Genomic DNA, 17,102 nt, shown 5'->3' with positions numbered 1-17,102 from the left:
AATCAGTTTCAGATTCATGAATTTTTGTAGCTTTCTTGCTTGCGGCTTTTAGAGCAATAGATTTCTTCTCTTCAATTTCTTCTTCCTCCTTTAGCCTTCCAAGCTCCAATTCATGTTATCTTAGCTTGCCAAACAGGGTTGCCATATTCATGCTTGTAAGATCTCTTGATTCAGATATAGTAGTGACTTTTAGTTTCCAGTTTCTATTGAGGCTTTTCAAGATCTTTATGTTGATTTCTTCTTTCTCAAACACTTTCCTGAGAGCCATGAGGTGATTGACTCTGTGTGTGAATTGTTTATGTACCTCGTAGATCGTCTCACTAGCCTTCATTCTGAATAACTCATATTCTTGTATGAGAGAATTCTTTCTGGCCCTTTTCACTTCATTCGTTCCTTCATGTGTCACTTCAAGAACCTCCCACATTTCTTTGGCAGTCTTGCATTGTGATATCTTGAAAAATCCATCCATGGTTAGTGTAGAAGCAATAACATTTCTAGCCTTATCATCATATTGAGCTCTTCGATTCTCATCTTGAGTCCACTCAGAAAAGTTTTTCAAAACAGTTTTTCCATTTACAACATGAGTTGGCTCAAATGGACTGTTTAGAGTTGCATCCCAAATTCCGTTATCCACGGATTCAAGAAAGATTTACATCCTAATTTTCCAGAAAGCATAATTTTCTCCAGCAAATAGTGGTGGTCTATTTGTGGATGCATCTTCACCAAAGGTTTGAAAATTTAAAGCCATTTCTCAGGATCAGTCGGTTTAAAGAAAAAGATAATCGACTTGTTTTTCAAATATCTTATGAAAACCAGCTCTGGTGCATATTTTTGAAAATAGATTGGCTTAATTTCTCACACCAAGAGGGGGTGAATTGGTGAAATGTAAAAACAAAGTTTTCTTTAAATCTTTTTGGCAAAGTGGATGCCTTTATAAGCTTTCCTGAAACGCAAGGAAACATATTTGTTTATGCAGTGGAAATATAATCGATTAAATACAGTAAGAAGTCGACTGAATAAAAAGTGCAGGGATAGATAGATCAAACGCTGAGTTTTTATACTGGTTCGGCCAAGCCTACATCCAGTGTCCTTCCAACTACAGGAAGCCAATGCACTATAATGATCAAGGTTTTTACAACAAGGTTTTTACAACAAGGTTTTTATAGCGACCTCACGTCAAAAATATAAAACACATCTCTAACCCTCTAATCAAAATATAGGCATATACAAAATAGACTAGCAACAAGAATCCCCTCTCTTGATGCCAAACCCTTTGAGCCACCCTTAAAGTCAAGAACGTAACACGCTCTTTTTCCTGTAATCACAACAGGGAAACCTCAATCCAATCTTTACAAGATTGTAGCCTCTGTAAGTGCAGTTAACTTGCTCTTCAAGAATCCACAAGTAAATGATCACCACGGTCACTTCTTGTTTCTTGGATCTCTTTCTCTTGTAAGAATGCACTTTCTGCAAAATATATCACAAACTGTTAGATTCACAAAAGTTCTTACAGAAATCAAATTCTCGTCAATTTATAGATTTTCACAATTTTGACGCATTTTAATCGACTAAGCTACTAATGGAGTCGAATATAGCAATTTTGTTATAGCAGTTAGCAGTAGTCAATGCAGTTAATTGAATGGACAATTAGTGTAGTCGAATCACAATAAATGTTTGGTCAACATATTCAAAAATATAGTCGTTGTAACATTTAACTCAAGCATTAACAGAATTTCAAAATTGTAACAAACTTAGTCGAATGCAGGTTTCATGTAATCGAGTATTTAACACAGTTAAACAAAGTTTTGAAAAACTTTCTCTTTGAAAATACTCACAACACACTTTGAAAAAGTTTGTGCAAAGCCACGAGTTTTAATCGACTCACCCCATAATGAAGTCGACTTAAAACTATTGTTTTGCTACACAATGAAAAGTTCAACATAAGTGTTTGTGGTTTTCCTTCTATAAAACATCAGACATGCATTCACTAATAAAATCAAGTATATAGCATAGTGAAATGCAATGTATCAACACAATCATGTTCTCAATGCTTTTAAACAGATTTACATATTGATTAAAACATATAGCATGTAAGCAATAGAACATGTAACACATAAACAACATATGTGTTATTAATTATGTTGTCATCATTAAAAACCAGAAGCTCTGAGATTGTAGGTTCAGCTAAACCAGTGCTCTTCCTATCAACAATCTCAACAGCGTGAACCAAATTGAACCGCACATAACATATTTCATATGTGACAGAGCAATTAGGAATATAATCACAATAATAGTCCAATAATCTCAAGGAAACATCACAATCTTCATAATTACCAACCCAACAGATTTAAGCTTCCATTACAACCAATTGCAACCAATAAAAACGAATTATGTACATTAGTAAATCTCAAACGAAAATGCAGAGGACCTGGAACAAAATTTATAATCCAAATTGAGAACGAAACAAGAATAAAATGTAAATGGAAACCAAATTGTTTAAGCAAAACCTGTTACAAACAAAAAACGAAACTCGGCCAAAATGGGAGAACAAAAAACACATGAAAAGTAGAACGAATTATGAATAAACAAAAATCGAAACTGAATTGAAATTGTAAAATGACATTGGAATGGCAAATGAAAATCGAATTGGATTTGGAAACGAAGAATATCAAGAACGCAAACTATAAATTACTAATCAACAAAGGAAATTTGAATAAGGAACAATGAAAAATTACAAAGAAATAAAGCAAAACCTAAGGGAGCATTCTTCACATCCAAGAGCTTCAATGGAACAATAGTATATGTTTTTTAAGTGTAAAATGCAATAGAGAGCTGTTGGGCACTCCACCTTAGGTTAGCAAGTCAACCCCTAAAATGAGCTTTAACCAAATTGACCAAAAATAGGTCCAATAGTGCTAAGTTTAACCCAAAAAAAAAGAAAACGAAATTGATATTGCAATTAAACTAAAATGCTGATGTGGAAAATGGTTGTTGACGTGGCAACTTTTTTGGAGTCCCAAAATATAATCCTAAAATTGCCCTGAAAATAATAACGGGAATAATTAAGCTCAGATAATTCAAATTAATTAAAATAAGAATTAATTGTCAAATTAAGCCCAAATATAAAAAGTGAGGAAATATTGAACAATTAAGCACAATTCACTAATTACATTTGGTGTGGAAAGCTAAGTGAATAAGACAAAATAATGACTCATCAATAATGTCATCTACTGAGACTTTGACCTCATCCTTTGATAGCTCCATGCAAACAACAAGAGTCGCTACCTGAAACATTGTTCCACGAGTCGTCAGCATCATCCCATTACCATCTAAAACATATAGGAGACATGGACAAGTGTGGTCCATGTCATCCTCTAGGACGACTCGAGCTAAACAACTTCCTTTACTGCTTCTACCTATCAGAGGAAATGTTAGCTCATACAAATAATAAATTATTGAACAAAAATGTTTATTAATTTTACCTACAGGAAGCACAACATGTTTTGCCATAGGAGATGGTTGTGAAAGCATCCCATAACTCTCAAATTGCTGGTGAAACTGGCGCATAATTCTTTCAGTCACTTCTAAAGTGACTTCATCATACAATTGTGACCTAATCTTCTTTGTGATCTCTTGTGTCAACCTTTCTTCATACTCTTGGTTGTGTGTGTATGAAGTGTGGTGCGAGGAGCTTCCAAAATAATCTTTAATGTCTACATTAGTTCAAACAGCATGCACTCGTCCAGGGTGCTTAGGTCGTCCAATTGTAGTAGTAAGAATATCATGACGATCTTCTAGAGTGAATTGGCCTTGGGAGCTTTGCTCAACCAAGGAGTCTTGTAACATAAAAAACACTAATATTCTTTAAAAACTTCAAAGTAATATGTATAATAAAATTATTATTATTATAGGATAAGTGATATCTTACAATTCTTGCTGATATTTCTCGTGCTGTCTTAGATGGGCTAACTTCCACTTCTCATGTCCTGATGGTGGTGAAGGAGGCTAGGGACTACCACCCTCAAGAAGTGGGGGTTTACCTTCTGTCTTTTGCTTGAGGATTTTCTCTTCAAGCTTCTTATTTCCACCACGAGATAATAAGTGGGGGTATTTATTTTTAGCAATTATACCTTGTGCTTTTGTCCTTTTTTTTCCTTTGACATAATGAATTAGTTCATATGATATATAATTGTTAATGAAGAATTGAATAATATGAATTATACTAACATGCCATGCCTCTAATGTTCGATTCTCTGAAATTGATACAAACTCTCTTCGTCAATTGTCTTATATTTAGCACATGAAGGCTCATTTTTCTTTGCTTCAAAGATATATCTCGAGGTCAATTTAGTCTTAAAACTCCAAAAATTTTCAGCAATAGAGGATGAACATTTATTTCTAAGTGTCGTAACATTTGGAATCTCAAATGTCATCTGCAATAATAAAAATAAATTTGTATCAATACAAAATTATCAATATAAACAAAGCGTAAATCAAATGATAATAATTAACTTACCAATTGGTCATTCCATATTATGTTCTGATCAACTTCAAACATATGATCAAAAGATGGAGTGAGGATATATATTCTGTCACGTGCCAATACTCCTAGATATAATGTAAAGACATTTGTACTTGGGCCAAATGTCACACCAGTGATCACAATAACATCCATAGGTGTCCTCTGACCATTATTTCTTCTGACCATCAGTTGCCTCAACCTGGTGCCTCCTCTAGTGGGTCTAGATGGAGGAGCTTCATCCCCTGATGGATGTGGATAGTCAGCCATATATCTATCAAAATAGATATAAACATGAAAACATAATATTGTCAAACCACATACATTTGAACAATGGAATAGAAAACATAGTGTAATCAACCATCCATATCTCTTATATTATACCATAATATCTCATTGATCTAAGAGATTTTGATCTTTGGATGTGGAAAATTAAAGTGATTTAGCTTCTAGATTGACTCTACTATTTTGTATTGTTCTTTTATCATCCAAAGTCTTCGTATAGTATGTGCAATTATTGATTTCACAACTTGGACAACATAGAACAACACACTTTAAACTATTTGCAAGCCACAACAAAGTCTCAGAAGAGTGTGACACTTTGTCAACTTCGAATTTGAACCAAGACATCAATGTTTTTTTATGCGCCATCCAATGTCATTTCTCTTATTATCTTGGATTTTTATCCTTTGTAATGGCTTTGTGTGCTTTCAAAAAAGGAATCACCCTCATCTATGTTGTTCAATATGTATTGATGCGCTTGCAACAATTCTTCGCGATCTTTCGTCACCACATTCACACCTCGGATGATTTTACTTGTAGAACATTTATTCAACCATGATGTACGAGGAACTCATATTGGATTTGTTTTAGTCATGTAATCTGAACAAAACTTATACTTTCTTCAAAAATATACCTTTCAATCATTAAACCGTCAGGACGATATGGATTTTTGACATACCCTTTCAAAATCTTCATATAATGCTCAATAGGATACATCCATCTTAAGTATACTAGTCCACACAACTAGATTTCTCTAACCAAATGAACAAGTAAATGTACCATGATGTCAAAAGAAGATAGGGGGGAAAACATCTCTAGCTGACACAAGATGATAACAATCTCGCCTTGAAGCTCATCTAATTTTGTAGGATCAATGGCTTTTGATGAGTGCATATTTATACCCACTTTTATGTTTTAAAATTAAAATTTTGACGGGATAATTGTGCTTAAATGGTTGATTTTAAGTGAATTTGTGATGATTGAAATTGTTGGGTTTGGGAATTAAAAGAGACGTAAAAGGTGAATTTTAGCGCATAAATTATTCTTGGATATTCTTATATTTATTTTTGCAGCTGAAATATAAGTTTTATTGGTCCAAATGGCAATTCAAGGCCCAAAATCAGATTTTGTTTCGAAAAAAATATACAAAGGGGCCAAACAGACAGGCTTTACCCTTGCACCTCCTAAATTTCCCTACATACACTCCTATTTCTGAAATAGGCCCAACAAGTAAGCCCAAACACTAAGCCTTTTCTCCTACACCTCCCTAAGTTTCCTATACACACCCCTCCTAAACTAGACTTCACCAGATCATGCCATGTGGCAATCTAAAACCCTAAGTGTTATCCAACCACATGCTGCCACATCACCCTCCTCTGCCACATCATCATCATATTCCACCCACTGAAACCCTAATTCCTAATCCTCCTATGCGCCGCCGCCAGTGGCTACCATCAACCGTCACCACCGTCAACCTCCGTCGCGACGCATAATGCATCACTCTGTCACCACCTTGTCGCAACCATCCTCAGAACAACGCCATCACATCTTCATCTTCTTCTCCATCGCGCCAGCAATGCCGCCACTGCTTCAACCTAGCAACCTACATAGCCACCGCATGCCGCACACCACCTTCTTCTACGGCCAATCATCATCTCAGACCTGCAAATCCAAAAATCCAGAAACTCAATCGCGATCTTTATCGCGCCTCTCCTTGCGAGTTCGCCAATCTCGAACCATCCATCATCTTCCCCACAGCACCATCGCGAACAACATCACGCCACCATGAAACGCGATCTCTCTTGTCAGGACACCACGCCACCGCGCCACCAGCTTCTTCCATGCATAACCATAATCACCCAAAGTCGTTAGTATCCGCACAACCAATGCCATCGCAAGATCAATTCTACCTCCAGTCTTCATCTTCGAGCACCATGGGAACCTGCATCAATGCCAGACCTACAAGAAAAGAAACCAAATAGTCCAGCAGTTCGCGACAACAATGTCGGAAGCCCTTCCTCTTTTCCTCATGAGGACGCAAGAGCAAAGGGGGAAGCCCTTTCCCCAATCTGAAACCCTAATTGGGTGAGAAAGAGGGCTGCCACATGGCAAGCTCTCATTGGCTGCGCCTTCCTCAGTCAAAGTTGGTCAACACTGCTTAAGTCTGGTCAAAGCTGGTCAACAGGGGTTCTGGTGCAATTTTGGAGAATTCTGAAGGGGCTAAAGTGCAGATAGAGGAAATTTCAGGGCATTTGTGCAATTTTGGAAAGTCATAAAAGATAAAAGATAAAATTCAATTGTTGAATTAATTTAATTTATGAATATCAACAGAAAATATCTTCCAAATTATGTTATAATTATCTATCATATGATTAAATGGTTTTTACTATCAATTGAGAATGTACTTTGATTGGTAGTAATAATTTCAACTATAATCAATTGAGTACTTACTTTGATTGATTAGCTTTTAACTTGGTTAGGAGATTTAAGAATAGGTAAGATTAAACACAATAGAATTTGATTGAGAATGTACTTTGGTTGAATTTATTGTGAATAATCTAGAAAGGTTTTGCATTTAATTGAGAATTTACTTTGGTTAATTGCATGATCGCCCTCAAATTAATTAAGAATGTACTTTAATTAATTTGAAACTTGAACAATAATCAATTGAACAATGATTTATGAATAACCGATGATGAATCTATCTTGGAAAAGCAGTGGAATTAGCCTATTTCATTATAATCATTTTTAAGTTTCTTATTTGTTCTTTAAACATTCTCCAAACATTACTTTTATTCTTGAACATTGCATTTCATACATAAGATTCAAATATTGAAAGACAATTCCATATTCGTTGGGAGACGACTCAGGGTTACTTTAACTCTATCTACTTTCTTGAATACTACTTGGCAATATTGAAGTTGCGTTGAAAAGTAGTATTAATTTGATAGCTTCAACAACAGCGTATCAGCTTTACTACAAATTGACGAGAAAAATAAACATAATCGAGTTATGATCTGCTTGATATTTTTGGGCAAAATTCCATGAATAGCCACTGGTAACAATTGTTGCATTAAGATGTGCCAATCGTGAGACTTCATGCCAACAAACTTTAAGTCCTACATCGACATTAAACGCTTAATATTTGAAGAGTGTCCTTATGGTACCTTCACACTATCTAAACAAAGACAAAAACTTATCTTCTCCTATCTGGATATTGTGTAACATGTGGGGGGAAAATAAGTACGTTTACCAACCTCTCTTGGTGCCAAGTCTTCTCGAATCTTCATATCCACCAAATACAAACGAGCATTCACTCCATCTTTTGTTTTTCCCTTAATGTTGAGTAGTGTACCAATCAGGCTGTCACACACATTGTTCTCTACATGCATCACATATATGCAATGTCTAACATCTAACTTGGACCAATATGAAAAATAAAACAATATTGATTTCTTCTTCCAAGGACTCGTTACAAATGACTTGGATGCTTTCCCAAATACATGATGTACTTTATTAACTTTTCAAGAATTTGAAGGTCAGAATTTGAATGTTTTTTTTAACCTTTAATATGGATTATTACATTTTAAAAATCTTCGATGACACAGATACATCATCTTTCTTCCGTGTTTCAATTGATGTGTTGCAGTGTTTTCTTCACACATAGGACGTGCTTTATGACCCTTGACATTTATCGTGACAAATTACCGTAAGCTGGGACGTTATTAATGGTGCAAAATAACATTGCATTGAGAAGCGTAGGCATCAAATATTTCAACCCCATCAACCCACAATAACTTTAAGTCTTCAACTAGTGGGCTGAAATAAATATCTATGTCATTTCCAGACTACTTTGGACTAGATATCATCATAGACAACATCATGTACTTTCTCTTCATGCACAATCCAAGAGATAAGTTGTAAATTATTAATATAACTAGCCAACAATTGTGATTGGTACTTAAATTACCAAATGGGTTCATTCCATCAGTGGCGAAATCAAACCTAAGATTTCTACATTCTTGACTAAATTTGGGGACCTGTTGATCAATATTTTTTCATTTCTCTAAATCAGCTGGATGAGGAAGCAACCTGACAGTTGTTCTCTCATCTGCATGTCATCTAAGGTTTTTAACATCCTTTGGATTCGCAAACAAACGCTTAAGTTTGGCCATAATTGGAAGGTACCAAACTACTTTCAAAGCAGAACCATTTTTTGTATCTGACCATTATCTTCACTGTTGTTTTTAACTTGTAACATGATAAGCCATATTTTGGACACTTTTTCCAAAATTCAAATATTTCCTATATAAAATGTAGTCATTAGGAAATGCATGTACCCTTTTATATTCCATACCCATCGGACAAAGAATTTTCTTCGCATCATAATTACGAGTGGGTAGTGTATTTCCATCTCGCAACATTTCATTCAACAGCGTCAAGCTCTTATCATTCCATCCATTGGTTGCCTTCAAATTCATGAGCCTTAACACCATTGACAACCATGTGAACTTATTTGAACCAACATACAAAGGAGTTGTCGCATCAATGGACATCATCTCATACACATGAGCTTGGGCAAACTTTTCTACACCAACACTACAGATCATGTATTCTAATTTGTCTTCTTCTGATTGATCTTCCATGGTGGAATCAATAACATTTTCAATTTGGGAGACCGTCGGAAAGTGTATTTCTTTGTCATGTCATACCCATGTTGTATAACATCGTAGGAAACCATCACAAATAAGATATTCCGTAATTTGGGTTGCGTTCAACTTTCTCCCATTCAAATAGTTGACATAAGGACATATAAACTTCACTTCATCATCACTTCTACTCTCATTACGTTGTGCAAATTGTATAAATTTATTTGCCCCTCTCTCATACTCACCACTAATACGTGGTAAAGTAATCCAATTTCGATCCGTACATAAATATTATGAAATTTTCTACAAAATTGCAATAAAAAAATGATTTTTGTATTGATCATTTAACGGGAAATTAAGGTTAATTCAATTTAATCACACAATTAATAAGCATTGAAATAATAACATATCCAACATAAAAAATTTTACAACCCGCTACAAAATTATATGATCCTATTAAAAAGTAAACTTTAAACATTAAAATAAGAACCTGTGAGTGTGAAAGCCCAATAACACTAGACAACCCGCATTCAGAACGTAGAAAATTCAACTATGCAAAAATCAAACTAGACAAAAGTCTTATACAGAAATAACATCTCTCTGAAAATCTGACTTTTCAACTGACAAACTTTTTCGAAAAGGGTCTATGGCCTTGGTTTTGCAGGGAACCGAGGCCATAAACCCTTTCCCAGAAAGTTGTCAGTTTAACCGCTAAAGTGTAGAGGGGAATGTCAGGGTTTTATAGAGGGTTTATGACATTGGTTCTGCAAACAATCGAGGCCAAAAACCCTACATAGAGATATTTGTCAGATTGTAGAGGGGAATGTTAGGTTGAGCAGAGGGTCTATGACCTCGATTCTGAATACAACCGAGGCCAAAAACCCTATACAAAGATTTTGGTCAATTGAAAAGTGTTTGCTTGTCAGGTACGTAAACCCAATGGCAGTGGTTGTCCTTGGAAGTGAGACCAAATATGTTCTATTGGTTCGGTTGGTTTGGAACCGAGGCATATACTGTTGTGAAAATTTCAAAAATGTCACTGCACCATGTTATGCTTCAGTTTTTCGTAAATCAAAGCATAATTGGTGCGTTAGTATCCTTTTTTTTTACTAGTGCATAATTGTAACCACTTTGATAAGTTCACATTTTCTTACTCATCTTCACCCTTGAGTAACATAGTCCTCAACTATTACCAATTGTAGTGACAAAAGCAAATTTGAGCATTTCGTTTTCACTTCATTACTCACCATCCTAAACCATCTACATTTCTTGACCCGCTAGCCTATAACCACGCTTAAATATGCATCATTATCAACTTAAAATCACTAGTTTGATCAATAATTAACCCTCTTATAATACATCTCAAACTAAGATTGTTATAACTACAATTTCCATTTTAATAAAATCGTGCTATATTGTTTAAAAAATATTTAGTTTATATGTACTAATGAAAATATACACATATGATATACACGAAACATAAATGATAAATATATGTTTACGTTTTCTTTTATAATAAAAGTAATAAAATTAAAATTATGAAATTAAATATAAATAATTATTATAAAAAAATATTTTTTTTTATTTTTAAGATGTTTTTTTATTGTGAATAATTATTTTAATTTTTAAAAAATATTAGTTAAAAGAAGTCAAATAAAAAAATATTAAATTTAGAAAAATGTCACTTAAAGATAAAATTCGTAAGATTAAGTTAATTTTTTGTTAAAGATAAAATTGAAAAATGAAATGTTTATACCAAAAAATTCAATCTTTTATATATATATATGTACAAGTGAAAACGTATAAGTTATGCATATATGCGTTGATTTTTTTAGTATAACAAAAAAATAATAAAATAGTAATTATAAAATTAAATATATATAAATATTATTTTATGATTTTATAGTAGATAATTTTTATATAGTTTGTGTATAACATTTTATTATAATATTATATTTTAGTTTAGAAATGATTAATACTTTTAAAAAAATTTTGAATTAAAAGTAAATACTGTTAAATTTAAAATAAAATTTATTTAAAGGAGTAAAACTGATAAATAATTACTTAATAAAGAACAAATTTATGTCCACAAAAAATAAGATATGCGTTCATTTTTTTATTATAAGAAAAAAAATTGTAATTTTAAAATTAAATACAAATATTTTTTTATGATTGTATTGAAGATAATTTTTATAAATTTGTATTTAACATTTTATTATAAAATGATATTTTAGTTTAAAAATGATTAAATTTAAAAAAATCACTGTTAAATTTAAAATAACAATTATTTAAAAGAGTAAAATTGATAAATAATTACTTAATAAAGAGTAAATTTATGTTCACAAAAAATAAGAAATTTTCTTTTATATATATATATCACAACATATATTGTAAAAATCTAAAATCTAAAATGAAACGAGACATTGAAATATGTCTTTTTTATAATTGTATGTCTTTTTTTATACCCGAAATATAAAAGTGTCATTTTATTTTATCTTTTCATAAAAAGAGAACAATTGGAAAATATGTGGATGATTTCTTTTTCAATATAATAAAGTTCATACGCCTGTAGTTTTATTTTCTGTTTTCACTTGTAATTAAGAGAATTCCACATTAGTTTAAATTTATATTTTCAAATAGTTATACAAAATAGGAAAAAAGATAAAAACTACGTATGAATGAATTCAATTTATTTTTAATTAAAATTTTAAGACAACATTATAAATGTGTTTTATTAAATTATCTATTTAAAAATGACTATATTTTAATGTTAGTAAACCACATTGGAAAGTTTATTGAAATACTAAAGTATATATATATACATACATATATATATATATATACATACATATATATGTATACATATATATGTATGTATATGTATGTATATGTATATATATATATGTATATATATATATATACATACATATACATACATATATATGTATACATATATATGTATGTATATATATATATGTATGTATATATATATATATATATATATATGTATGTATATATATGTATATATATATATGTGTATATATATATATGTGTATATATGTATGTATATGTGTATATATTTATGTATATGTATGTGTATGTATATGTATATGTATGTGTATGTATATGTATGTGTATGTGTATGTGTATGTGTATGTGTATGTGTATGTATGTGTATGTGTATGTGTATGTGTATGTGTATGTGTATGTGTATGTGTATGTGTATGTGTATGTATGTGTATGTGTATGTGTATGTATGTGTATGTGTATGTATGTATGTGTATGTATGTGTATGTATGTGTATATGTATGTATATGTATGTATATGTATGTGTATATGTATATGTATATGTATGTATATGTATGTGTATGTATATGTATGTGTATGTGTATGTATATACATACATATATATATATATACATACATATATATATACATATATATATACATACATATAAATATACACATACATATACATATACACATACATACACATATACACATACATACACATATACACATACATACACATATACACATACATACACATATACACATACATACACATATACACATACATACACATATACACATACATACACATATACACATACATACACATATACACATACATACACATATACACATACATACACATATACACATACATACACATATACACATACATACACATATACACATACATACACATATACACATACATACACATATACACATACATACACATATACACATACATATACACATATATATATATATATATATATATATATATATATATATATAAAAGTTTGCTTACTTATGTAATCTTTTCAAGTGTATTAAACTTTACTAGATAAAAATATTTTCATATATTATGGATTCTATATTTCAAAATTAAGGGTATTTAAATAATTTTTAATTTTTTTTAATTTTTTATTTTTTTATTTTAAATTAAAAATAAAAATTATTAAAATACTCCTATGTTTAAAGTATGTTTTTTTTTCTATTCTTTTATTAACTAAAATTTGATACAAGGTTACATAAGTTAACAAATCTCATATATATATATATATAATTATACTTTTTTAATTTAAAAAACTAAAATAATAACACTGATAAAATATTGTTTATTAATTTAAAAATAAAATAAAAGATCGTTGGTGTTTTAAATTTTTTTGTAAATATAGTTTGATAAAGAGTATTCAAACTATAAGGACTCGTTCTTTTCTTTCTTTTTTCTCGTCACTTTCCTTTATTTCATCTTCTCTGGTCATGTTTCCTTTTTTCTTTTTTTATTTCTCTAAGAACCCTAGGGTTATAGAAGGTTGTGGGCATGGGAGAAAGGGAGTAGCATGAGGAGACTCATTCCTCTTCATGGCACAACTATATCCGTTCGTGGGTGCTGTGGAAGGGACATTTTCTTTCGACAACGGAGTTCCGACATCTTCATGGTGAGTTTTCAGTGACTCAGGCACAACGTTTTTCATGATCGCTTTAGGGTTCGAGTTTAGGATTCCTTTCTGATTTGTGGTGATTTGGGTATTAGGGTTTCGAAGAGAGTTTTCTTCCAACATCTCGCGATCTTGGGTGTTGTCGTGAAGGAGAAGAGTTTTCAGGTAAGGGAAGTTAGTCATTTCTTGAGATTACATTTATGGTGTATGTTTAGTATATTTATGAGTGACAATATAATGTGAATGTAATAGTAATATTGTTCTAGTAAGTATGGTGTTTAGATGATTGATAGCATGATGTTTGAATGATTTGTATGAGGTGATATTGATAACTTGTTAGGGTGTTTCTAGTTCTTTAATGTATGATCAGTAATCTCATGCATTGGTATACTATGTGAATGTGAAGTGATCTTAATGGTTTCAAAGGTATGGAAATGAGTTCTAAGGAGGAACTTCTTGGTGTTGGTTTCAAGTATCATTAGTATGAATGTAGGAACCTCAGTCTTGGGGGTTATCCTAACACTCTAATGATCTTTCATTCTCAAGTAGAGAAGATTGACACATGTGGTGAGAGTAGTAGGATGTCTTAGTCTTAGGTGCTTCTAGTATGATCTAAGGCATGAAGCAGACTAACCTTGTGAGTGTGGTAGAGTGAAACCCATTGGCAATGACTTTGCAAAGTAGTAAAGGCCACCACAAGTGCACAACCCGTCATTCGACATTCATTCTAAATTTGGATATTCAGTCTAGGTCCTTGTATGTTAGGATGTGTGCGTTGATCTATGTTATATGTGATTCATGTATGCCTTATTCTAAATGCTATATGACTTATTTTGTATCTAGTTTACCCTTGTGTTTGTGTGTTATTTGTATGTGCTTGTGTTTAAATCTTGGCTATGATCATCAAGTGCGTGTGAGCAGAGAGTGATGAGGTGAAAGTGGAGCAAGTTCTTGATGGAGATACCCCTTATGCATAGATAAATTAATAGTTATTTGTTTTAGACTTGTCTTCTTTTGGTAGTTGAGACTATCACTCTTGTATATAGTTTTGACACAACTATATTATATATAAACTTTAAATTTATGGTTGTTTTTGGCAATTATATAGTGTAATGCTATATTTTTGGCTGTTACACAAACCATACAGTTTTGACAAAGAAAACAATTAATTAAGTTTTAATTATATATGAAATTTTATTTTTATTTGTTTAAAAATTAATTATTTTTACAATCTACATAAATAACATGCAAAGTAAAAAAGTAGGATATATACTCCTTGGATGGTCTTCATATTTGTTCAGGAATCTCAATTTGGACCTCTCGTTTTAAGTTGTTTCAATTCTCAATTTTGAAAATGTAATGCAATATGGTCTTTTGTGTTAATATAAAATTGATGACGTTAATTCAATGTCACGTGTCAGTGTGCTTTTTTTTTAATTTTTAAAATTTTTCTTTTAAAAACTTTGTCACGTGTCAAATGATGATCTTGTCACATGGCATAGACAGTGTGACGTGACAGTGATAATGACACGTATCACTATTGGAGAAAATGTCACGTGAAAAATCTCAATTTAGTCATTTTATTTGTATTTGATCTCACTTTAGTTTTTTTTTTAAATTGAAACAATTTCACCCCTCCAAATCAAAACCAAATTTAACTTTTATATAGATATATAACGATATTTTCAATAAAATCGATATTTATAAAAAAATTTAAAATTTATATTTTACATTAAACATATTTTAAATTTTATGAAATTTTAATAAAAACATCATTATAATATTTATTTTAAATTTTTATAAAAATATTTTAAAATTTTATATTTTAATTTATAATATTACTATTTTCAAAAGTTCAATAAAAAATATAAATTTTACATTGAACCTTATTTAAAAATATAAATTTTAAAATATTTTTGTAATGATTAAAAATAAATATATTTAAAATTTAAAAACAAAATTTATAACAATTTAAAATAAATATATTTAAATAAACTTAATCTTCTTAAAAACATTAATAAAAATATAAATATTTGTTAAAAATATCATCACAATAATTATAACATTTATTAGTTATAAAAATATCATTTAATAAAAAGGTCATTATAATATTTATTTTAAATTGTTATAAAACTATTTTAAAATTTTATATTTGAATTTATAATATTTTTATTTTTAAACCAACTTTAACATTTGTATAGAAATTATTAATATATAAATATTTGAAACAAAATTTAAATAAACTTCAATGTAAAATATAAATTTAATATTGTTAAAAATATTTAATAAAAATATCAAATGTAATAAAAATATCATTATATATGTATACAAAAGTTAAATTTGGTCTTAATTTGGAGATGGATGAAATTGCTCTAATTTAAAAAAAAAATATAAGACTAAAGTGAGACCAAATACAAATAAAATGACTAAATTGAGATTTTTCACATAATACTTTCCTAACAATGACACGTGTCACTATCACTATCACGTCACACTATCTTTGTCATGTGGTAAGATCCTTATTTGACATGTGACAAAGTTTTTTTTAAAAAAATAAATAATTTTTTTAAAAACAAATAAATAAATAAGTTTAAAAAAAATGATATACTGACGGGTGACATTGAGTTAACGTTGTCAATTATGTCTTAATGGAAATGATCAAACATCATCACATTTTTAAAATTGAGGACCCAATTGAGACAACGTAAAACTAAAGGACCGAATTGATATTCATGTACAAAGATGAGGACCTTATGAGGCTTTTAACCTATTTTTATACCTACGTATTTGATTATATATACTATATCTAAATCTCAATCAATTGAATGAGGTTTACTAAATAGACAATGCTGCAAAGTATAATACGAGTGTTCGTTTGTAGTTACTCTTGGCTAATAATTTTAGTCCTATTTTACTAAGTTACTCTTAACTCATCCAATTATTCTTTTTCAAGTCATTAAACCAAGTATTATTTTTCAAACCATATGGCTTAACTAAGTACTCTTTCCCAATCTACTTGTGATTAATTTTGTTCAAGTATTTTTTCTACAAGTCACTTTTAACTTAAGCAAGTATTATTTTACAAGTCACTTATGACTTAAACAATATTCTTTGAACCGTTCACTCTTTTCTAACAAGTGAGTATTCTTTGTCTAACATTCACTCCTAGTTAGGATACAGAGATAAGATATTTTGTGA

General features: G+C 30.6%; 1 protein-coding gene across 1 annotated transcript; it reads right to left on the bottom strand.

Annotated features, from left to right (window-relative positions):
• Positions 1–115: 115 nt before the first annotated feature.
• LOC148196076 (uncharacterized) lies at positions 116–748 on the bottom strand. The gene is made up of 2 exons (XM_088095365.1): positions 654–748; positions 116–599 (listed from the first exon to the last, which is right to left on the bottom strand). The coding sequence occupies exons 1-2, from the start codon at positions 746–748 to the stop codon at positions 116–118; spliced, it is 579 nt and encodes a 192-aa protein (XP_087951491.1).
• Between the last annotated feature and the right edge of the window lie 16,354 nt (positions 749–17,102).

This window comes from Vigna umbellata, chromosome 7 (assembly GCF_029865625.1).
Source record: "Vigna umbellata cultivar VRB3 chromosome 7, Vumbellata_1.0, whole genome shotgun sequence".
NCBI classification, from domain to species: domain Eukaryota; kingdom Viridiplantae; phylum Streptophyta; class Magnoliopsida; order Fabales; family Fabaceae; genus Vigna; species Vigna umbellata.
The sequence above is the reverse complement of the archived record's forward strand: the minus strand, read 5'-3'. Positions and strand labels throughout refer to the sequence as shown.